At 42.3% G+C, this 24663-nt stretch overlaps 1 protein-coding gene across 1 annotated transcript in view; it reads left to right on the top strand.

Moving 5' to 3' along the window:
- The window catches only part of LOC126310439 (lachesin-like), a 1054486-nt gene that overhangs the window by 875505 nt on the left and 154318 nt on the right, over positions 1 to 24663 (top strand). Inside the window, exon 3 of the mRNA XM_049992112.1 lies at positions 20077 to 20139. Within this exon, the coding sequence (XP_049848069.1) occupies positions 20077 to 20139 (63 nt within the window). The remainder of the gene's footprint in view (positions 1 to 20076; positions 20140 to 24663) is intronic.

The raw sequence follows: 24663 nt of genomic DNA, 5'->3' as shown, positions 1-24663 counted from the left end.
GTACTAGTGCCGACATTGTGCATGCTCTGTTGCCTGTGTCTATGTGCCTGTGGTTCTGTCAGTGTGATCATGTGATGTATCTGACCCCAGGAATGTGTCAATAAAGTTTCCCCTTCCTGGGACAATGAATTCACGGTGTTCTTATTTCAATTTCCAGGAGTGTAAAAGCAAAACGAGGATAATGGAATGTAGTCGAACTAAATCAGGTGATGCTGAGGGAATGAGATTAGGAAATGAGACACTTATAGCAGTAGATGAGTTTTGCTATTTGGGGATCAAAACAACTGATGGTGGTCGAAGTAGAGAGGATATGAAGTGTAGAATGGCAATGGCTAGAAAAGCGTTTCTGAAGAAGCGAAATTTATTAACATCAAGTATGGATTTAAGTGTCAAGAACACATTTCCCAAAGTATTTGTATGGAGTGTAGCCATGTATGGAAGTGAAACATGGACGATAAATAAAAAATGGTTGAATTGGCTCTAAGCACTATGGGACGTAACATCTGAAGTCATCAGTCCCATAGACTTAAAACTGCCTAAAAACCCAACTAACCTAAAGACATCACACACATCCATGGCCCAGGCAGGATTCGAACCTGCGGCCGCAGCAGTAGCGCGGTTCCAGACTGAAGCGCCTAGAACCGCTCGACCACAGCGGCTGGTTGACGATAAGTAGTTTAGAGAAGAAGGGAATAGAAGCTTTCGAAATGTAGTGCTACAGAAGAATGCTGGAGATTAGATGGGTAGATCACATAACTAATGACGAGGTATTTAATAGAATTGGGGAGAACAGAAATCTGTGGCACAACTTGACTAGAAGAAGGGATCCGTTGGTAGGACATGTTTTGATGCATCAAGGGATCACCAATTTAGTATTGGCGGGCGGTGTGAAGGGTAAAAGTCGTAGAGGGAGACCAAGTGTTGAATACACTAAGCAGATTCAGAGGTATGTAGGTTGGAGTAGGTACTGGGAGAGGAAAAAGCTTGCACAGGATAGAGTAGCATGGAGAGCTGCATCAAACCAGTCTCTGCAGTGAAGACCACAACAACAACAACAACAGTTGATGATTTATATTTCTCAGTAATTACAGCACGTTGCAGGAGCTGATCATACCGAAACTGTGATAAACCTCAAGCAATGTCCTGAAATCAACGTGGAAACCTCTTCTTATACCCTAACATCAACAGCAGTAGAAAATGGTATTACGTGAGTATGGTAAGTTACGAATTTGAGGATAGGACAGAGAATGAGTTAGTGTGAACAGTTCAGTGACAGGCTTGTTCTCACCAGAATCGACAGCAAACCAACACCGACAACAGTAGTTCAGATACACATCCCGACGTCGCAAGCACAGCATGAAGTGATACGGAAAATATATGAAGATATTGAATGAGTAATTCAGTACGAAAATGGAGAAGAAAATATAATTGTCATTGAGGGTTGAAAGCGATTGTAGGCGAGTGAGTAGAAGAAAGGGTTACGGGTGAAAATGGGCTTGCTAGATGGAATGAGAGAAGAGAAAGATTAATTGAGATCTGCAATAAATGTCAGTTAGTGACAGCGAATACACTGTTCAAGAATCACAAGAGGTCGAGGCATTCTTGGAGAAGGCCTTGTGATACAGGAAGACTTCAGTTAGATTACATCATAGGCAGAGATTACGAAACCAGATACTGGATTTTATGACTTATCCAGGAGCAGATATAGACTCAAATCACAATTTAGTAATGATGAAGAGTAGGCTGAAGCTTAAGAGACTAGTCAGAAAGAATCAATGCGCAAGGAGGGGGGATATGAAAGTACTCTGGCTACAGATACTACGATAGGAAATAACTCAGTTGAAGAGGAATGGATATCTCTGAGAAGGGCGAAGACAGAAGTTGCAGAGAAGCAAGGCAACTGCGAAGAAACTTTGGTTAGCAGATGAAATAGTTCAGCTGATCGACGGACGAAGGAGAACAAAATCTTTCGGGGAAATTCAATAAGACAGAAATAAGTCACTTAGGAATGAAATAAACAGAAAGTTCAGGGAACCTTAGGAGAAATGGATGCATGAAAAATGTGAAGAAATCGAAAAGAAATGATTATCGAAAGGACTGACTCCGTATATACAAAAGTAGAAACAAGACTTCAGTGAAATTAAAAGCAGGGGCGGTAACAATAAGAGTGCAATGGGAATTCTACTTGTAAATTCAGAGGAGAGAGCAGATAGGGGGAAATAGTAAACTGAAATCTTCTACGAGGGAGGAGACTTTCCTGATAACCTTAGAGAAGAAAAAAACAGGATTCGATTGGGAAGAGATAAGGGATCCCGTATTAAAATTAGAATTAGAAGAGCTTTGGAGGAATTAAGGTCAATTTAGGCAGAGAGGATGGATAACATTCCGTCGGAATTTCTAAAATCGTTGATGGAAGTGGCAACAAAACGATATTCACGTTAGTGCATGGAATGTATGAGACTGACGATATGCCATCCGACAGTCGGAGAGGCATCGCGCAACAATTCCGAAGACTGCAAGAGCCGACAAGTGTGAGAATTATCGCACAATCAGCTGTCCTCATGAAGTTCAAATGGCTCTGAGCACTATGGGACTTAACATCTGAGGTCATCAGTCCCCCCTCATGAAGTACATTAATAGCTGCAACAGGTCTCCAACTAGCAGTACATAACCATTTCCAGTCATTGATCGATTCAGATGGGCCTCAGGACCCCGTCTAGTCCGTGTAAACACAGACCACACCATTATGGAGCCACCACCAGCTTGCGCAGTGCCTTGTTGACAGCATGGATCTATGGCTTCGTGGGTCTGCACCACACCGACCCCTACCATCAGCTCTTACCAACTCATATCGGGACTCGACTGACCAGGCCACGGTTTTCCAGTAGTCTAGGGTCCAACCGATATGGACACCAGCCCAAGAGAGGCGCTGCAGGCGATGTCTTGCTGCTGGCAGAAGCACTCGCGTCGGTCGACTGCTGCCATAGCCCATTAACGGAAAATTTCACCGCACAGTCCTAACGAATACCGTCTTCGTACGCCCGCGTTGATTTCTGCGAGCGTCTCACGCAGTGTTGCTTGTCTGTTAGCACAGGAAACTCTAGGCAACTGCCTCTGCTGTCGGTCGTTATGTAAAGGCTATCGGCCACTGCGTTCTCCATGGTGAGAGTTAATGCCTTAAATTGCATTCCCGGCACGCTTTTGACCTGTGGATGTTGTGAATTCCGTAACGTATTCCAAAATGTAATGTCCGAAACGTCTAACTCCAACTATTGTTAATTGTCGTTGTACAATTACAATCATGCGGGAACTTTTTCAATGAAGAACCGAGCAAAAATGACAGCTTCAGCAGTTCATTCTCCTTTTTACGTTATTCTACCCCCTCTGCATGTGTGCACATCGTTATCCCATTAATTTTTTCACCTCTGTGTATAACGGTATACTAACACATGTTCGTGAGTTTGTCTGACCTATGACATTAAGAACGTCTGAAGACGGAGCTGTTGTCCAGTACCAGGACGTTTACAATCTCGACGTAAAGAAACCGTGGCAGTGGTCCAAATGCAGCAGAGATCATCGTGAGGGAAACCAGTTCGAGTCCCGATAATAGCGTAGGGAAGTTTCGAAAACCAAGTGAAATAAAAGGCTTCAGTGCATCTGTCTTTATACCACTACAATACAATGGCAAGGGTCGTGTTCGACGCATCTCGTCGTGAGGGCCGCTCTCAGTACTCACGTGCATCGCCCGTATCGCTAACGTTCCACGTAACTCTATTTCAGTGACGTTGTATTATCTTTACAACATTGCGAAATATATAGAAACGTACCGAGATTGGTTCGTCGTCAAAGCACCAGCCTTAAGTTTGAAAAGAATATTTGAGTGTAACGTCTTGTCAACATGATTTTAATTGTCGATGGAGCTCTAGTCTAGCCGGAAAAGGGTGAGAATATTCGGCAGGGATTGGGCTATGTGCTGTGGCTTTGTTTAGAAAACACAGAAACTTTAAATGAGTTTGCTCAAAAGGGAATTCCAGCCCAACCCTCTTCAATAAGAGCCAAATGTGCGCTTAAATTAGTTTTTTGTATAGCCATGTTCATGGACATCAGCCAAAGGTCTTTCACTAACGTTCAGGGAAACAGTAAGTAAGTTGCCTTTATCAGTTAGAAGTAACTTAGTTATTCTCGATTTAGGAGATTTAACAATAATTACATGATACTTAGCAACATGTAAAGATGAAAAATAGCAGTGCGAGTAAGCTACTACAAACAGCATAGTGAACGTATTATAGTGGCCAAGATAGACACAAAGCCCATGCCTACTACAGTAGTACAAGTTCATATGCCAACTAGCTCTGCAGATGACGAAGAAATTGAAGAAATGTATGATCAAATAAAAGAAATTATTCAAGTATTGAAGGGAGACGAAAATTTAATAGTCATGGGTGACTGGAATTCGACAATAGGAAAAGGGAGAGAAGGAAACATAGTAGGTGAATATGGATTGGGGCTACGAAATGAAAGAGGAGGCCGTCTGGTAGAATTTTGCACAGAGCATAACTTAATCATAGCTAACACTTGGTTCGAGAATCATAAAAGAAGGTTGTATACATGGAAGAATCCTGGAGATACTAAAAGGTATCAGATTATATAACGGTATGACAGAGATTTAGGAACCAGGTTTTAAATTGTAGGACATTTCCAGGGGCAGATGTGGACTCTGACCACAATCTATTGGTTATGAACTGTAGATAAAAACTGAAGAAACCGCAAAAAGGTGGGAATTTAAGGAGATGGGACCTGGATAAACTGAAAGAACCAGAGTTTGTACAGAGTTTCAAGGAGAGCGTAAGGGAACAATTGACAGGAATGGGGGAAAGAAATACATTAAAAGACGAATTGGCAGCTCTGAGGGCTGAAGTAGTGAAGGCAGCAGAGGATCAAGTAGGTAAAAAGACGAGGGCTAGTAGAAACCCTTGGTAACAGAAGTATTGAACTTAATTGATGAAAGGCGAAAATATAAAAATGCAGTAAATGAAGCAGGCAAAAAGGAATACAAACGTCTCAAAAATGAGATCGACAGCAAGTGCAAAATGGCTAAGCAGGCATGGCTAGAGGACAAATGTAAGGATGTAGAGGCTTATCTCACTAGGGGTAAGATAGAACAGCCTACAGGAAAATTAAAGAGACCTTTGGAGAAAAGAGAGCCACTTATATGAATATCAAGAGCTCAGATGGAAATCCAGTTCTAAGCAAAGAGGGGAAGGCAGAAAGGTGGAAGGAGTTTATAGAGGGTCTATACAAGGGCGATGTACTTGAGGACAATATTATTGAAATGGAAGAGGATGAAGATGAAATGGGAGATACGATACTGCGTGAAGAGTTTGACAGAGCACTGAAAGACCTAAGTCGAAACAAGGCCCCGGGAGTAGACAACATTCCATTAGAACTACTGACGACCTTGGGAGAGCCAGTCCTGACAAAACTCTACCATATGGTGAGCAAGATGTATGAAACAGGCGAAATACCCTCAGATTTCAAGAAGAATAGAATAATTCCAATCCCAAAGAAAGAAGGTGTTGACAGATGTGAAAATTACCGAACTATCTGTTTAATAAGTCACAGCTGCAAAATACTGACGCGAATTAATTACAGACGAATGGAAAAACTAGTAGAAGCCGACCTCGGGGAAGATCAGTTTGGATTCCGTAGAAATTTTGGAACACGTGAGGCAATACTGACCTTACGACTTATCTTAGAAGGAAGATTAAGGAAACGTAAACCTACGTTTCTAGCATTTGTAGACTTAGAGAAAGCTTTTGACAATGTTGACTGGAATACTCTCTTTCAAATTCTAAAGGTGGCAGGTGTAAAATACAGGGAGCGAAAGGCTATTTACAATTTGTACAGAAACCAGATGGCAGTTATAAGATTCGAGGGACATGAAAGGGAATCAGTGGTTGGGAAAGGACTGAGACAGGGTTGCAGCCTCTCCCCGATGTTATTCGATCCGTATATTGAGAAAGCAGTGTAGGAAACAAAAGGAAAATTTGGAGAAGAAATTAAAATACATGGAGAATAATGAAAAACTTTGAGGTTCGCCGATGACATAGTAATTCTGTCAGAGACAGCAAAGGACTTGGAAGAGCAGTTGAACGGAATGGATAGTGTCTTGAAAGGGGGATATAAGATGAACATCAACAAACGCAAAACGAGGATAATGGAATGTAGTCGAATTAAGTCGGGTGATGCTGAGGGAATTAGATTAGGAAATGAGACACTTAAAGTAGTAAAGGTGTTTTGCTATTTGGGGAGCAAAATAACTGATGATGGTCAAAGTAGGGAGGATATAAAATGCAGGCTGGCAGTAGCAAGGAAATCGTTTCGGAAGAAGAGAAATTTGTTAATATCGAGTATATATTTATGTGTCAGGAAGTCGTTTCTGAAATTATTTGTATGGAGTATAGCCATGTTTGGAAGTGAAACATGGACAATGAATAGTTTGGACAAGAAGAGAATAGAAGCTTTTGAAATGTGGTGCTACAGAAGAATGTTGAAGATTAGGTGGGTGGATCACGTAACTAATGAGGAGGTATTGGATAGGATTAGAGAGAACAGAAGTTTGTGCCACAATTTGACTAGAAGAAGGAATCGGTTTCTAGGACATGTCCTGAGGCATTAAGGGATCACAAATTTAACATTGGACGGCAGTGTGGTGGGTAAAAATCGTAGAGGGAGACCAAGAGATGAATACACTAAACAGATTGAGATGGATGTATGTTGCAGTAGGTACTGGGAGATGAAGGAGCTTGCACAGGACAGATTAGCGTGGAGAGCTGCATCAAATCAGACTCAGGACTGAAGACAACAACAACAGCAACATGTACGTTTGAGTGACTGAGCGCACCCTGATCGTCGTGATATAATCAAACAGGACGCAAAAAAACCACATTGTGAAATGTGAAATACACAGTCAGTTTTAGCAATTAACAGCTTACAGATAAAAGCGAAACGCTCCGCTACATTATGTCTGGACGGTATGATTAAAATGTAAGCAAACGTAAAAAATGTTTAATATCCTCCAAGTGGCAGCCTACATGCGTGACAGCTTTGATTCACCAAGTAAAACTTTTTACTGTCTTTACTGTGCTTAGATTATTTCACGGACGTCCACATGCAGTGTATGTTCCACATGGAATATAAAAGGATAATTAATTAAAATTATATCAAACGGAGTGGACTGCTACGTTGAGAGTGCTATAAAACAATAGACTGATTGGATGGATAATAAGACAGGTGGAGAGATGTACGTAATACGTTAATTTACAAATGTGTGACTCCTGTAAACAGTTGTATAAAAAGAATACGGAAAGAAGGGATATAGTCGGATAAGAAGGTGAAACCAGGGACCCTGATTTTTCTCTTTACTAGTTTGTAACAATGTTTTTTGGCCGTTAGGCCACGAAGACAGCCGGCAGATTCAGTACCGCCATGAGGCTTGGTAGTGTCAGACTTCTTGTTGTAGAGTAAAATACGTTGTTAGGCTTTTTTGGTTGTGTACGTGTCGATATTTTATGCTCAATAAGGAACTTACACCGTCGTATTACAAGCTGAAACTAGTAATACAATGAATCATGGTTTTATGGACATATTTATTTATTTATTATTTATTTATTTATTTATGCATTTATTTTACCTGGCAAGATTAGGGCCTTCAGGCCCTCTCTTACACCTAACCAGGCATACTCAGTTTGAACGAGTTACAGTTTCTACTTAACATTAAGGACATATAGCCTATTATGCAGTATTGATGTTAAAGAAAAAAATAGATATTATAACAGTAGTACAATGATAATTATAACAATAAAGAATAATTATAACAATCAATAATAATAATAATAATAGTAATAATAATAATAATAATAATAATAGTAATAATAATAATGACTATGTATATGAAAGTAAACATACTTTTCTTTTTTGAATGTCAGTCCCATTGTTAGTTGGGAATTTTCTCGTTATGTTCTTGCAGCTTGTGAGTTATTCTCGTCGAGCAGAGACATAAGACGTTAGAATGGGGTGAAAGACATATATAAGAGGTAGATAGGTTAGAGGAAGAGAAATAGAACGGTAAAATTCGAAGCTGTGATGGAGAGGAGAAAGAAAGAGATGGGAGGGGCACAAGAATGGTGGTTATACCGTCCCTAATATGTAAGCTTTGAGTTCCCTCTTGAATGTTGAGTAGTTCTGGATAAGACGCAGATCACAGGGGAGCGCGTTCCATAGTCGTATGGCTGAGATGGAGAATGACACGGAGAAAGATTTTGTGTTATGTAAAGGTACAGCCAAGATGATAGACGTATCCGATCTGGTGTTGCGATTGTGGAATGATGATAGGTGTTTAATGTGAGAAGATAAGTATTGGGGGCACCAGTGGCTAAGAAATCGATGAAGTAAGCACATCGTGTGGAGATCGCGTGCCGTATGTGGGCGTATCCAACCTAGCTGGGAGTATGAAGGACTGATATGATCATACAACCGAATATTGCACACGTATCTAACGCAAGCATTCATCGCTAGCTCGAGGCATCTAGAATTTTCACTATTTGTGCCGTGTTGAACTACATCGCAGTAGTAAAGATTAGGCAAGACTAGTGTTTGGACTAATTTTTGTATAACATGGGTTGGAAATATTTTTCTAAACTTTTGAATTGCATGTAGGGAGGAGAGCGATTTCAGGCAAGCTGTGACTGTTTGTTCTTCCCAGTTTAGGTGTTCATCCAAGATTATTCCATGTTAACCGATTCTTCACTGTCTTTCTTAAGCAGAAGGAATTTTACAGATAACATGGAGTTGGGGGAAAACTGGATGGAAGCACTGGGGTAACCTCATATTATCCACTGACTTCGTTAAATGTAACTAACGTGTGTGGTGTAAGAAGTATATGCTTCTAACGATACGCTGCTTGTGGGCACACATTTTAATAACCACAATTTAATAATTAGATGTAGAATTTACAATTATTTTGCACCCATTTTTATATTATTATTGTCACTAATAATTTGATTAATTATTCCTTATTGAAGAGGTATAATTTCATTTCAGGTCAGGTGATTAAGTGGTTCATATCGTCAGGAAAATATGACATTGCCTAACGGGAATCCAAGGAGAGTTTCAACCCAATACCAAATAGTTCAGTTGTTTAGGCTTTTGTATAATACACTGGAGCGCAAAAGAAACTGGTATAGGCAAACGTATTCAAATACAGAGACATGTATACAGACAGAATAAGGCGCTGCGGTCGGCAACGCCTATATAAGACAACAAGTGCCTGGCGCAGTTGTTAGAGCCGTTACTGATAGCAGGTTATCAAGATTTAAGTGAGTTTGAATGTGGTGTTATTGTCGGTGCACGAGCGATTGGACACAGCATCTTCGAGGTAGCGATGAAGTGGGGATTTCACATATGACCATTTCACGAGTGCACCACGAATGTCAGGAATCCGGTGACACATCAAATCTCCGACATCGTTGAAGCCGGAAAAAGATCCCGCAAGAACGGGACCAACGACGACTGAAGAGAATTGTTCCACGTGACAGGTTCAACTAGGTTGAAATGGCTCTGAGCGTTATGAGACTCAACATCTGAGGCCATCAGTCCCCTAGAACGTGTAACTACTTAAACCTATTTAACCTAACGACATCACACACATCCATGCCCGAGGCAAGATTCGAACCTGCGACCGTAGCAGTCTCGTGGTTCCGGACTGAAGCGCCTAGAACTACTCGGCCACCACGGCCGGCATAATATTTTTGGTCGTGAAGGTATAGCGCGAGCTTAGATCTCGTGGTGGCAGGTACCGACGCGTGATGTTGCAGTCACTTCTGAAAGTTTGTGCGCTTTCCAGTCCATTAATCCCTCCAAGAAGTGGGAGCCAAAGAGATGAACTCTATTCCGTGTACTGTCAAAAGCATCATACTCGATAATACTGACGGGCCGGCCGGTGTGGCCGAGCGGTTCTAGGCACTACAGCCTGGAACCGCGCTACCGCTACGGTCGCAGGTTCGAATCCTGCGTCGGGAATGGATGTGTCTGATGTCCTTAGGTTAGTTAGGTTTAAGTAGTTCTAAGTCCTAAGGGACTGATGACCTCAGAAGTTATGTCCCGTAGTGCTCAGAGCCATTTGATCCATTTGATAGTACTGACGGGATTTAAATAGTGTTATTGCACTGACCAAGATTAGTTATGGCAGGTGAACTGGTAGGCTTACGTTTGAGACCAGGAAACTTCGCATGACCATAAATGCCCTCTTTGCCTGTGTCTGTTTGCTTTTTATGTCTTCTTCCTTCATATGTTATCGTTATTTTGCTGCAACTTAGTCTACTTCGTAGTCAACAATTTTGATAAGTTTCTCAGTATTTTTATATCTGCTACTTCTAGTTAGTTTGTGTTTTTCTGGTTTATTTTCAATTCTGTAGTCATTAGGTTGTTGATTCCATGAACAGATCCTGTAATTCTTCTTCAGTTTCACGAAGGAAGGTGATGTCATGTTAGCTTAATGTAACATTTTGAACTCGTTTGTAAGGAAATAAGACGTTTGAAGCTCTTTTATATACGAGAATGTGATTCTTTGAAGAACCGGCGGTGACGGTTTCCTGGCACAAACCTAAAGAGAATACTTATAAACATATTTTGTTTAGAAAGGTGCTATGGGGTCGAGTGAACGAGAGAGAGGGGAGGGGGGGGAGGAGGCAGAGGGAACTGTAAGCAATGAGGCGGTACAGTGGATCCTGGGGGCTTGTTACATATAGCTCATACAGCGAAATAGCAGCTCTGACCAACTAGGAACAGCGCGGCAGCTTATAATGTTGCACGATTTTTTGTATGTCTCAGTCGCAAAGTCTCCCAGTTGCCGTAACTGTGTACATCACAGCCGTTAGTCGCATGGCTTTTGTACCGTCTGTAGCCTTTTGTGCTTTTCAGTTGAAAGGTGACAACGAAGCCGCCAACTCTCTGATGTTTTTCGACGTGCGAACTAAATGATGTTTCACACTACAGGTTTCTAGGGGTGCTAGAGGGAACTTAGTAGATAAAGTTTTGGTAAGGCATGGATGCACAGGAATGTAACGTTTGGATGTAAAATAGGTTTGAAGATCCGATCACTTTCAAATAGCGGGGTTCAAATGGTTCAAATGGTTCTGAGCACTATGGGACTCAACATCTGAGGTCATCAGTCCCCTAGAACGTAGAACCACTTAAACCTAACTAACCTATACACATCACACACATCCATGCCCGAGGCAGGATTCTAACCTGCTACCGTAGCGGTCGCGCGGTTCCAGACTGAAACGCCTAGAACCGCTCGGTCACACCTGCCGGCAAACAGCGGGAAAAAGGTGCTCTTGACCTGTGTGCTCCAGAAGAGAAAGGCATGGGCAGTGTTTCGGGTAATCGTCGTCGGGTACGCTTGTACATTACGAAGGTCTTCCTCTTCCAAGACGAGAGTCTGGCGCGTCCGTGCAGCGCCGCACTCAGCCCCCCTGTTGCGAAGTTACCAGTTTCTAGCTGGCGCTGCTGTAGTTAGGCGAAAGTAGTATGTGATGTCATAACTGCAACAGGCACTGATGATGGTGCCCACGTCTCAGTTTGTGGGTGTACCGTTATGAGAGAGGTCTGAAAGTGCACCGGTCATCAAACTTATTTTAAGTCCTAACGGTCTATTTCTGGGCACGAGTCACTTACCAAAACAAAGTCTCCTTGACAATCCGTAGCAGCCTGTAATAGGAATTATGAAACAACGTATATGGCCTGTAAGCGGGAGCATCTCAAAGCATGACTGTAGACTCCAAACAGGCAATGCATCTTTCGAAAGAATGAATTGCAAAGGTAGTTGACGCCGGGAGAATGATAAACGTCGCCATTCGTATTAAAAATCCTTATTACTACTCTGAGTGCATGAGGTTTGAGTACAAATTTCTCGTAAACATGATGTCTAGCAAGCAGGCCATTATGGTGGACACAAAATACTAAGCGTGGGCAATATTTGTTAGCTGCTCCAGAACATTGTCAAAAATATGGCTGGATGATCCTCCTAGGTCTTATTTTAGGAGTCATCCATTAAAAAAATGACAGGCTATCGAGATTAACTGTATTTTCTATCGTCACCTCAAATGGACATTCATGAAAACATCTAGGTCGCCTTTACAAGCCAGCTTCGACGAAAATCAAAGGTTGTGATAGGCCGCCATTATCTGGTTGGTCCTAATCGCCAACGACCTTACAGCACAAGTATCTTTGGGCTAAAGAAGGCCTCTTCCATGTAAAAGAACGTATTCGTGGCCAGCATCCCGGAAAATTAGTGTGGCTGTACCGAAACATGAATATTTATTAAAATAACATGACAAATGGTGAAGCACAGCTCCAGTATCTATACCTTATTTCACTGCAGTAAAAACAATGCTCACAAAGGATTTACTCAAATCTCTCGAGAGTTCAAAAGCAGCTTAACAACTTGAAAACGCTGTGCAAAAATCAGAGCGTTTTAAAATGTAGCTTGACAGGTATAAAATCAATATACAACAGAACATGAAAATTATGACGTAAGTTGACAAAATAGGTTGCTTATCTGTGTTCCATGGTTCCGACTTTAGAACCCAACCGATCTTGCTCAAGCTGGCAGCTTGTAAGCACCCTTCTTTTACCATACACGCTTGATAATTTTGGCTCAATAACCAATCATATATTTCATATATTAAACTAGCTATTACTCAGAGCTTTCCCTGAAACAATCCAGTATTGCAAACAGGGCACAACAACATGTAACAGCATCAGTTGAACGTACCCTTTGTAGCCGTCGTCCGTCGATCTGCTGTCGTCGACTTCTCTGGCGTGCGATATTTACGTTGTTATCTAATGTGTATGCCCGGCTTTTAGTTATATCTGTACCTCAGATGGAACAGCCACAAACATCTTCACTGTAACGGAGACTAAATTTCGGGTTTTGATGATAATAATGTTAACATTTTGCTCAGTGGATCACCCTTCATTTGTTACTGGCTTACCGAAGACAGGATAGTTAATAACGTCTTCGGATGTTAGTTATTATTTACAACACTACTGGCCATTAAAAGTGCTACACCGAGAAGAAATTCAAATGATAAGCGGGTATTCATTGGACAAATATATTATACAAGAAATGACATGTGATTAATTTTCACACAATTTGGGTGCAGAGATCCTGAGAAATCAGTATAAAGAACAAACACCTCTGGCCGTAATAACGGCCTTGATACGCCTGGGCATTGACAAAGCTTGGATGGCGTGTACAGACCATGCAGTTTCAAAACGATACCAGTTATCACGAGTAATGACTGGCGTATTGTGACGGGCCAGTGCTCGGCCACCATTGACCAGACGTTATCAGTTGGTGAGATATCTGGAGAATCTGATGGCCAGGGCAGCAGTCGAACATTTGCTGGATCCAGAAAGGCCCTTAGAGGACCTGCAACATGCGGTCGTGCATTATCCTGCTGAAATGTAGGGATCGCAGGAATCAAATGAGGGGTAGAGCTACTCGTCGTAACACATCTGAAATGTAACGTCCACTGTTCAAAGTGCCGTCAACGCGAACAAGAGGTGACCGGGACGTGTAACCAATGGCACCCCATACCATCACGCCGGTTGATACGCCAGTATGGCGATGACGAATACACGATTCCAATGTGTGTTCACCACGATGTCGCCCAACACGGATGAGACCATCATGATACTGTAAACGGAATCTGGATTCATCAGTAAAAATGACGTTTTGCCATTCGTGCACCCAGGTTCGTCGTTGAGTACACCATCGCAGGTGCTCCTGTCTGTGAAGCAGCGTCAAGGATAACTGCAGCCATGGTCTCCGAGCTGCAAACGTCGTCGAACTGTTCGTGCAGATGGTTGTTGTCTTGCAAACGTCTCCATCTGTTGACTCACGGATCGAGACGTGGCTGCATGACCCGTTACAGACCTGCGGATAAGATGCCTGCCATCTCGACTGCTAGTGATACGAGACCGTTGGGACCCAGCACAGCGTTCCGCATTACCCTCCTAAACCCACCGATTCCATATTCTGCTAACATTCATTAGATCTCGTCCAACGCAAGCAGCAATGTCGCGATACGATAAACCGCAATCGCAATAGGTTACAATCCGACCTTTATCAAAGTCGTTAACGTGATGCGCATTTCTCCTCCTTACACGAGACATCACAACAACGTTTCACCAGGCAACGCCGGCCAACTGCTGTTTGTGTATGACAAATCTGTTGGAAACTTTCCTCATGTCAGCACGATGTAGGTGTCGCCACCGGCGCCAGCCTTGTGTGAATGCTCTGAAAAGCTAATCATTTGGGTATCACAGCATCTTCTTCCTGTCGGTTAAATGTCGCGTATGCAACACATCTTCGTGGTGTAGCAATTGTAATGGCCAGTAGTGTAATACACACGTAATTATCGAAATAACTTTAGTTTTTTTAAAACTTTTAATAATAAACAAGTGATTATGAACGATTGTGTTTTGTATAGAGGGAAAAGGACCGTTGGTCCTACAATTACTCTCAGCAATTATGGCAATAAAATGTCCGTGATTTTTATAGTTAGTCACTCAAAGATATTATAGCAAGGAGTATGGTCCACTACTATACTTCGATGCAATCAGCTAAACTTCGTACGCTTTTTTTTCCACAAAGCTAAGTGTCCAGTTCCGTTCTTAATCGTATATTCAGTTTAACGTCCCTTCGTAGAGTCCACAGATGGTGGGATTTAGATATAAAGTAGCCGTGTTAAACCCTCTTTGATTTCCATGAAGCGACATTTTTCTGTGGGCGTTATTCTGACGAAAGATTATGTTTCGATCATTTTCATTAAAAGTTTTTCAGTTCTATTAATTATTACCTATATTATCGATAACCTCTTCCCTAAACGAAAATAAGCTTGATAATATTGTTCTTAATTAAAAGAGCGGTTATACACTCTCTGGTGAGGCCAAATAGCTTAAATAGAACAGAAATGCCTTACAAAGACGTACCTTTAATAACAAGTAATAAATGAAATCAGCCTCTACAGGCCACTAGCCACTGGGAGTTAATCTGAAATACTAGCACCTCTCAGCATGTAACAACATTTACGTTCACTACGCCATAGGTCACCTAACAACCGATTAACGAAAGCAACCCTTACAGCTCGCAGTCTGGTGACTCGGCTGTCAGAGGAGTCCTTTACCACCGTCCGCAGTCACGAGGAAGCACCTATAACCGCCAAAGGGAGCAAACACCGTCTCCGAATAGTAACTCAGTGAATTGGAGTGATGCCAACTCTGTTGACGAAACAGAACATCGAAAGTGAAGAAACATTGAAAGTGTAGAACCCTTCGGCAGTATCACCTCAACTTCTCGCCCCTTCTGTTGATGTCCGTCAGTGGACGACAGTCTCGCGTAACTGCTGTGTCCGTGTACAGAATAGACTGACGTCTGTACATGTTTCGTAAATTGCGTAAGCCCGTAGGTTAGAACATTCTGCCAGATGTAACCTATCTCCATTTTGAGGCCGCAGACAAATACTAAAGAAGTTCTCTTACTTTTAATTCGAGGTAAGCTCTTTGGCACCGTAGGATGAAGTAGGTCTGTCCCCGCTTCAAGTGTGATGTGAACATTCCAATTACATATTATTGTCTGGAAATTCCTTTCTCGTCTGTGTCGTAAGCAATTCTGTGTGATCTGTGATCAGAGGCTACAAGAGAATTCCGTCGCGGTGCTACTCGTTACAGGTAAAACCTGTTTTTTTATGTGCCGAAAGTAAATGCTACTGGCAGACGCCTCATAATCTGTTTGGGTAGGGAGAGAGAAATCCATATGCATTAAGCATTTACATGATGTATTTTAATATATGGCTATTTATTTATATTCATCAATTTACCTATAGGTCACCAGTTTATCTTCATACGACACTTATCATCAGCAAACGCTAACCCTGTAAAATTCCTATATTTTCTAGTGCTTTCCATAATACATTTCACTTTCTCGTAGCCTATCCACAGTACGTGTGTAAATTAAACACTCTTATCTTCTCGATTCATTTGACCGTTTCGGGATTAAAATTTATTTAGATATATTTAAAAAATAAAAACTCAAAAGTTGTCTCCCTTTGTGATAAATAATTCACTCTTGCTACCAACAGAATTTTAAGCTGAACGATTTTGAACATCTGCGAAGTCGGACACATGTGGTCCCTGAATCTAACTACACATGAGACCAAAATTAAAGCATCAAACCACAATGTCTCCGTTCTGTGTCTAATTCACAGCATAACCATACAAATTGTCAAGAGACGTCAGCACGATTGTGTTCTGCACGGAAGATGGCATTCCGGCTATGGACAACCACGCCAATTATGACATCAGGGCACTTATCAAACAGGATATTGCGTGCTGGGTACTCCCACAGCCACAATCACACAAAAATGATAGGCCGCTGGACCTGATGGGATACCAGTTAGATTTTACACAGAGCGCGCGAAGGAACTTGCCCCCCTTCTTGCAGCGATGTACCATAGGTCTCTAGAAGAGCGTAGCGTTCCAAAAGATTGGAAAAGGACACAGATCATCCCCGTTTTCAAGAAGGGACGTCGAACAGATGTGCAAAACTATAGACCTATATCTCTAACGTCGATGAGCTGTAGAATATTGGAACACGTATTATGTTCGAGTATAATGACTTTTCTGGAGACTAGCAATCTACTCTGTAGGAATCAGCATGGGTTTCGAAAAAGACACTCGTGTGAAACCCAGCTCGCGCTATTCGTCCATGAGACTCAGAGGGCCATAGACACAGGTTCCCATGTAGATGCCGTGTTTCTTGACTTCCGCAAGGCATTTGATACAGTTCCCCACAGTCGATTAATGAATGAAGTAAGAGCATATGAACTATCAGACCAATTTTGTGATTGGATTGATGAGTTCCTAGATAACAGAACGCAGCATGTCATTTCAATTGAGAGACGTATTCCGTAGTAAGAGTGATTTCAGGTGTGCCGCAGGGGAGTGTCGTAGTGCCGTTGCTATTCACAATATATATAAATGACCTTGTGGAAAACATCGGAAATTGACTGAGGCTCTTTGTGGATGATGCTGTAGTATATCGAGAGGTTGTAACAGTGGAAAATTGTACTGAAATGCAGGAGGATTTGCAACGAATTGACACATGGTGCACGGAATGGCAATTGAATCTCAATGTAGACAAGTGTAATGTACTGCGAATACATAGAAAGAAAGATTCTTTATCATTTAGCTACAATACAGCAGGTCAGTGACTGGAAGCAGTTAATTCCATAAATTATCTGAGAGTACGCATTAGGAGTGATTTAAAATCGGATGAGCATATAAAATTAATCGTCGGTAAAGCAGATGCCAGAATGAGATTCATTGGAAGAATCCTAAGGAAATGCAATCCGAAAACAAAGGAAGTAGGTTACAGTACACTTGTTCGCCCACTGCTTGAGTACTGCGCACCGGTGTGGGATCCGTACCAAATAGCGTAGATAGAAGAGATAGAGAAGATCCAACGGAGAGCAGCGCGCTTCGTTACAGGATCATTTAGTGATCGCGAAAGCGTTACAGAGGTGATAGATAAACTCCAGTTGAAGACTGCATGAGAGACGCTCAGTAGCTCGGTACGGGCTTTTGTTGAAATTTCGAGAACGTACCTTCACCGAGGAGTCAAGCAGTATATTTCTCCCTCCTACATATATCTCGCGAAGTGACCATGAGGATAAAATCAGAGAGATTAGAGCCCACACAGAGGCATACCGATAATCTTTCTTTTCACGAACAATACGAGACTGGAATAGAAGGGAGATCCGATAGCGGTACTCAAAGTACCCTCCGCCACATACCGGCAGGTGGCCTGCGGAGTATGGATGTAGATGTAGATACATAAATGGTGCACTATGTCATAGAGAGACGCCTACCATACGTTCTGCGGAGGAGGGCCGTAGGAAGAATAGAAGCGGGACAGTCACAAATTGATGTGGCCCGATGGCTTGAAGTGAATCGTTCTGTTATTTCTCAGATGTGGCGACATTTTATAAAGACCGAAAGAGTATCCCGAAGACCAGGGCAGGACCGACCAAGTGCAGTATCAAAAAGGGAGGACTTTGGCCTTAAGGGAACGACGATACGACCTTAGCACTTCAAGGCAACTGGGATATGACCTCGCAGCATCCACTAGACGTGTTGTATCGAGGCAAGCGATGTACAGAAGGCTTCGGCAGAGTTGCATTTATTGTTGGAGTCCTGGTGTATGTGTACCTCTGACGCGTCTTCAGAGAAGCGAACGTCTAGATTGGAGTCGCCAATCTTCCACCTGGACGGTCGGACAGATGAGTCTTGATTTCGTTTGGACAGTGATTCTCGGCAGATTCACATGTGAAGGAAAACGATTTAGGGACCCAAATATTGTGGAAAAAGGACAGTATCGAGGTAGAGCGCTAATGGTTTTGACGGGGATTGTGTTCACCACTCGAACACCTCTTCATGAAATTGTACAGGTGAATCTGTAAGGTTTAAGTGTTGTCAGGCATCTTGATGAGATATTGGAGCCTCGTGTGCGGTTGTCGTGAGACACTATATGCCCAGACTTCGTATCGATGGACGATAATGCTCGACCTCATAGAACACGTGTGGCTGAAGTTTTCTTGAAAAAGGAAGATGATGCACGCGTGGTGTGGCCTGCTCGCTCTCCCGATTTGTATCCCAAATAGCATGTGATGCACTAGGGAGATGGATTGCATCACGTCAGCATCCACCAACCATTCTCTAAGACGTGCGAGCAGTTCTGCAGAAACAACTGACGTTATTACCTCAGCGTTAGATTGAAAACATCATTCACCGTATGCCCCATCATTGTCAAGCCTTTATTGCTGGTAGAGGTCGTCACACTCCGTACTGAGCACATTAACGAGTGGTCAGAAGTTGTGTGAAAATCCGTTAAGCTTCAAAAAAACTAAGAACATTTTTCTATGAAACTTCCTAGAAACTTCCTAGAAACTTTCCTAGCAGATTAAAACTGTGTGCCGGACAGGTTTCGAACCAGTGACCGTAGCGGTCGTGCGGTTCCTGACTGAAGCGCCTAGAACCGCTCGGCTACACCGGCCGGCTACTGAAGTGTGTAGAAAAGTCTCAAAACAAAGTCTATGATTCCAGAATGAGATTTTCACTCTGCAGCAGAGTGTGCACTTATATGAAACTTTCTGGCAGATTAAAGCTGTTGGCAGGGCCGAGACTCGAACTCGGCACCTTTGTCTTTCACGGGCAAGTGCTCTACCAAGTGAGCACGACTCACGCCCCGTCCTCACAGCTTTACTTCCGCCAGTATCTCGTCTCCTACCTTCCAAACTTTACAGAAGCTCTCCTGCGAACCATGCAGGAAGGTAGGAGACGAGATACTGTCGGAAGTAAAGCTGTGACGACGGCACGTGAATCGTGCTTGGGTAGCTCAGTTGGTAGAGCACTTGCCCGCGAAAGGTAAAGGTCCCGAGTTCGAGTCTCGGTCCGGCACACAGTTTCAATCTGCCGGGAAGTTTCAAAGTCTACGATTTTAAAAACACACATTTACTACTTCGGACGTTCTTGGAATGGAGAAGATGATGATTTTATCTGATTTTCATGAAACAGACACACTATAAATAAACGCCGCCCCATTTAATCGCTGATAGCATGCAAAATATTCACTCCATGGTCAGTAGTATTTTTCTCCAAACCCCAAAATATCTCCGTACATGCTAGCAATAGATAGATATAGAAGTCCCAATGTTTAAAAATTCATATTATTTTAGTGGGACATATGAGTCTCATCTACCACGAAAGGGTTAATATATGAGGTGCGTAATGGTGACAGGTGGAGGTTAGCATGTAAACTTTTTGCTAAATGTGATACCTGAAAACGCGTTATGCACTACTTTCTCTGTGTAGCTAAGTTGTGCAATTGTGAAGCTGATTGCATCGTAACGTGCCACAGAACAATGTTCCTCTCTCTTTTGGTTGCAGAGCGCTGGAACCGCGACCCGGACGCGAACAGCATCCAGAACGCCATCGGCAACTTTCACCACGGTGAGCCTGCTGTAGCGTGTGCGTGCTGTGGTGTGCTGCTCTGTGGTGTGGTGTGACGTCGAGCGCCCTCGGTTTAAAACCCCCACCCCGGGCCGCCGGCCGACAGCCGGCGCATTCCGTGCCGAGTGTTCGTTTCATATTCCGTCACAAGCGGCAGCGGCGTCGCTGCGGGCCTTAAGCCCGTTTCAGATTACAGCCGGCGCCACGCGCGCTGAGATAAAAGTGAATGTGCAAGCACAGGATATTAAATATTTGCAGGTGAAAGGACACAGTGCTCGCACAGCTGAGCTCACCTCCAGTTTCCTTCTTTCTTCTTTTTTTGTTTTTTTTTTTCCCCTGCTTTTTGATGCCCCTTTAAGCCTTGATTAGCACAGCTCGGCGGAATAAAAGAATATCTGTAGAAAAACAGAGGGGTGAAAACAGATGTTCTGTGGCGTGAACTGTTATTTCACCTCGTTACTTTCATTAGATCAGCTTCAAGTAGCATCGTTTCACTACCACTCAGAGTGTAATTTTCGTTATGACACAGAATCTCCGTGCCTTTTCCTACGGAAGAAATAGCACGAATGAGCGTAAGTGAGGTCATAGCTAATACAGCAGTGAAAACCGACCAGAATAGTTTTAATAACGCATACTTGTATTCACAATCAGGTCACGGTTCTGCTGTAACTAGTGAATTCACTAGCTTCGGATGTTCCGCATTTATTCCGTACAAAGTGGAGTTCAGATAAATGCATAATGTCATGGTTGGACCTACCTGTCACGTTTCGGTACTCATAAACACAAATTTCAATGTTTTCCGTTGAATCGGACTTTGTGTGTAATCATTATTATTAGAATTCAGTTATACAGTAGCAAAAGTCCTCGCTGTTTCTTAACTGCTCATACCACGAATACTTGCTTCTACGTTTCACTTTTGTTCATGAATCTGGCGCGCCATATACCCCTCAGTTTTCAAAGCATAGAACATGAATCATAGCCGTCCATTTGTCATTTTCGTACAATATACATAACTGTTTTGGTGCGTATCAGATTCATATTTCATTACACGCTATGTCGAATTTCATAGATAGGGCAGAGAACGAATAATTTTTCGAAAATAACTTGTTTTGGGACGTAATACTTGCTGTGTAGGTGAAATATGAAATGCCATTGCGCAAGCCCCCCTCTCTCCCCCTACCGCCCCTGTTTCACACGAAATCGTGTCAAATGGGAGAACTCGTCAGTTTTTGCCAATTTGGCCAACGTTTATTTCCGGAACTAGGAAATGGTGTACATATTTTCGTAGTTGGATAGTTCAATTTCTTCTGGTTGGTCACCACAGACCTGATACAGTTGAATCCCACACACGAAATGCAGCCAGGCTCGGAATTAGTAGTGGTGAATAAAGTAAAATTTTAAAATACAGCCTGGTGGAAAAGCGTTTAAAGGTATCGAATTCAATAATAGTAAGATATTAGATACTGCAGTGAATAAAGTGTATTCATTGTCAATAAACAATAAGGTATCAGTAACATTTATCATTATTCATAAAGCATCAGATGGATTGGTTCAAATGGCTCTGAGCACTATGGTACTTAACTTCTGAGGTCATCGGTCCCATAGAACTTAGAACTACTTAAACCTCACTAACCTAAGGACATCACACACATCCATGCCCGTGGCAGGATTCGAACCTGCTACCGTAGCGGTCCCGCAGTTCCAGACTGTAGCTCCTAGAACCGCTCGGCCACCTCGGCCGGCCATCAGAGTGTCTTTAAGGTTCCATTAAGTAATAAAAAAGCTTTCAAATGTTTCGTGCCTGATCCAGATAGCACGAGCTGTCCAGCTCAGCAAACCCCTAAAAGGTATAGTACTTGCTGAATATGTAGTCACAAATGCGTTGCCACGTCCGTAACGAACATGTTGCACCATGTAATACAGATTGACCGTTGACTGGACAATCGAATACCAGCAGATTCCTTTACAAAAGCGTCAGTGCGATAAACAAACAACATCGCTGCATATCCCAAAATGAAACTTTACCAAGGGCAAAAAATGAAACAAAAATCTGAACAAGTTAGGGATTTGATGTGGTCTGACGAATAACAGGAAACCTCAAGAGGCGATTTGAATTTTAATGTCTGCTCCAAAGAGCCAGAAATTCTCCCATCTATCTTGCCTTTCATGCACCACCCACACTTTGACTTCAGCACGTTCACTCCTGACTAAAAACAACAAAATAAAGAAATCTTGCTAGTAATATGGTCAGCACATATTAGTGTATTGTCTGTGGTTGCAGGATTCATGTTAACGAACATGCACAAACCAGGTCAGTGTAAGTTTCTCGAAGATACCGACAAGACACCGATGTTCCTGTGCGAGGCGCTGTAAGCACAGAAAGGACGACTTCACTGGGTAGCGGGTCCACATTTGCGGGTGACAAATCCTACACGACTCCCCTCGACACAAACTTAAAAGCGGTTAGTGCCGTAGTGCACATGCTATATACCGTGATGCGTGCCCTAATTTACCTCAAGTGAGACACTTGACTAAGAGCTCCTCAACTTCTGCTTTGCAGAGACTTAACCCACGGCACTGGAGTCGTTCTCCACTTAGAACTTTATACATGGTTGCGACGGTACACATGGGACCGTGATAGGACTGGAAAATAACAGCCAACCAGTTGCAGAATTAAAAGTTTACTAACCCTTGATCATGGTTTCGACAAATATAAATTTTGTATGTTTCAGAAGGGAAATGTACTCGTAAAATCACAAATTGAGAGAAACGGCTGTTTGGTGCAAAGCTCCCTTGTCTAGTACGATGTGCATGTCATCTACAAATATCAATAGTTAAAATGCATAATTGAAGATAGTAGTCTAATGTTGTAGACTTTTGGCGTAAAACATTTAAAATAAAACACTAGTGCTATTGGATCCAGCTAAGATTTATATATACACGTGAAGTAACACCACTTACAGTACTAAGGAAACGGATGACGTAATGTTGTAAGACTTAAGATCCAAAGATGGCAATATAGTTTGGCCGAAACTGGTTACCTACATGTGTATATATAAGCGGTCTTGGCATTTGAAAGTTTCTCCAGAGTGTTTATCGTAAAGCCATACTAAATGTCAGCTGGCTCCAGTGGCATCACAAAGCCCTGTAGTCTCGGCTACTACCTTCAGTTGCATTTCAACTGTTGATATTTGTTGTTGACATGAACATTGTACTAGACAAGAGCCTTTTTGACCCAACAGCTGTGTCCGTCAGCATGTGATTCTACAAGCCCATGTCCCACCTGAAGAAGACAAATTTATATTTTTCGAAACCATAGTAAAGGCTTGATAAATCTTTAATTGTGCAACAGGTAGGCTATGGTTTTCCAATCCTATCAAGTTTCGTTGCCATCTGTTCGTTTCTTAACATGACTGATCACAGGACAGGCTAAAGGCCTAGGCGACAAAAAAGGCTGCCTGGGATGTCGACCTGAGAGGGGCGTCATAGGTGCCCTAAGTGCTAAATTTGTGTATAGGGTGTATCATAATTAACAGTGGAAATACAGGAATGAATGTGTACAGTAATAGACATGTATCCGCAAACAGTCTGTTTGCGAGACAAAAATTTCTATTAAGCTGATGTCTAATAGCCGTCAAATTTCTCTCAAGGCCTCACCTTAATCTGCTCAAGAATGAGGAATGAGGTACATCTACACCTACATCTACTTAACTACTCTGCGACTGACACTAAAATGCCTGGCAGTGGGTTCCTCAAACCACCTTCAGGTTATTTCGCTGCCGTTCCACTCTGTAAAAGCGCGTGAGAAAAGTGAACACTTAAATCTTTCTGTACGAGCTATGATTTCTCTTACTTTATCAGGATGAACATTTCTCCCTGTGTAGGTTGGCGACAGTAAAATATTTTCATATTCAGACGAGAAAGTTGTTGATTAAAATTTCGTGGAAGGATCTCGCCACAAAGCAAAACGTTTTTGTTTTAACGATAGCGACCCCTACTCCCTTGTCACATCAGTGGCTCTTTCTCCCCTATTTCGCGATTGACTTATCTGATCTCCTCCCTCAGCCCTATCTGAAAGGATCCAATACCGGACAGCAATACCCCAGCAGAGGACGCGCAAGCTTAGTGTAAAAAGTCTCTTTAGTAGACCTGTTGCATCTTCTAAGTATTCTGCCAATAAAACGCAGTCTTTGGTTTACTTTCCCCACAGTATTATCTGTATCATCGCTCCAATTACGTGATTAATGGGGCACAGGCACATTTTGCAGCTGATATCACACGACATCTAATGTGTCAGTATGGTCCAAGACTGACACGTGAAAGATGATATGCTTTGTATATATACTTCACTTCCTTCAAAAGATGATGAAATAATTTGTAAATTACAGAATTTACAAGTTCCATTATTAAAGCAAAATAATAACAAAAATTATGTATTGTTGCTTTGCACTTATTTTAATACAGAGATAATACACTCCTGGAAATTGAAATAAGAACACCGTGAATTCATTGTCCCAGGAAGGG

This window comes from Schistocerca gregaria, chromosome 1 (assembly GCF_023897955.1).
Source record: "Schistocerca gregaria isolate iqSchGreg1 chromosome 1, iqSchGreg1.2, whole genome shotgun sequence".
Classification (NCBI taxonomy): domain Eukaryota; kingdom Metazoa; phylum Arthropoda; class Insecta; order Orthoptera; family Acrididae; genus Schistocerca; species Schistocerca gregaria.
The sequence above is the reverse complement of the archived record's forward strand: the minus strand, read 5'-3'. Positions and strand labels throughout refer to the sequence as shown.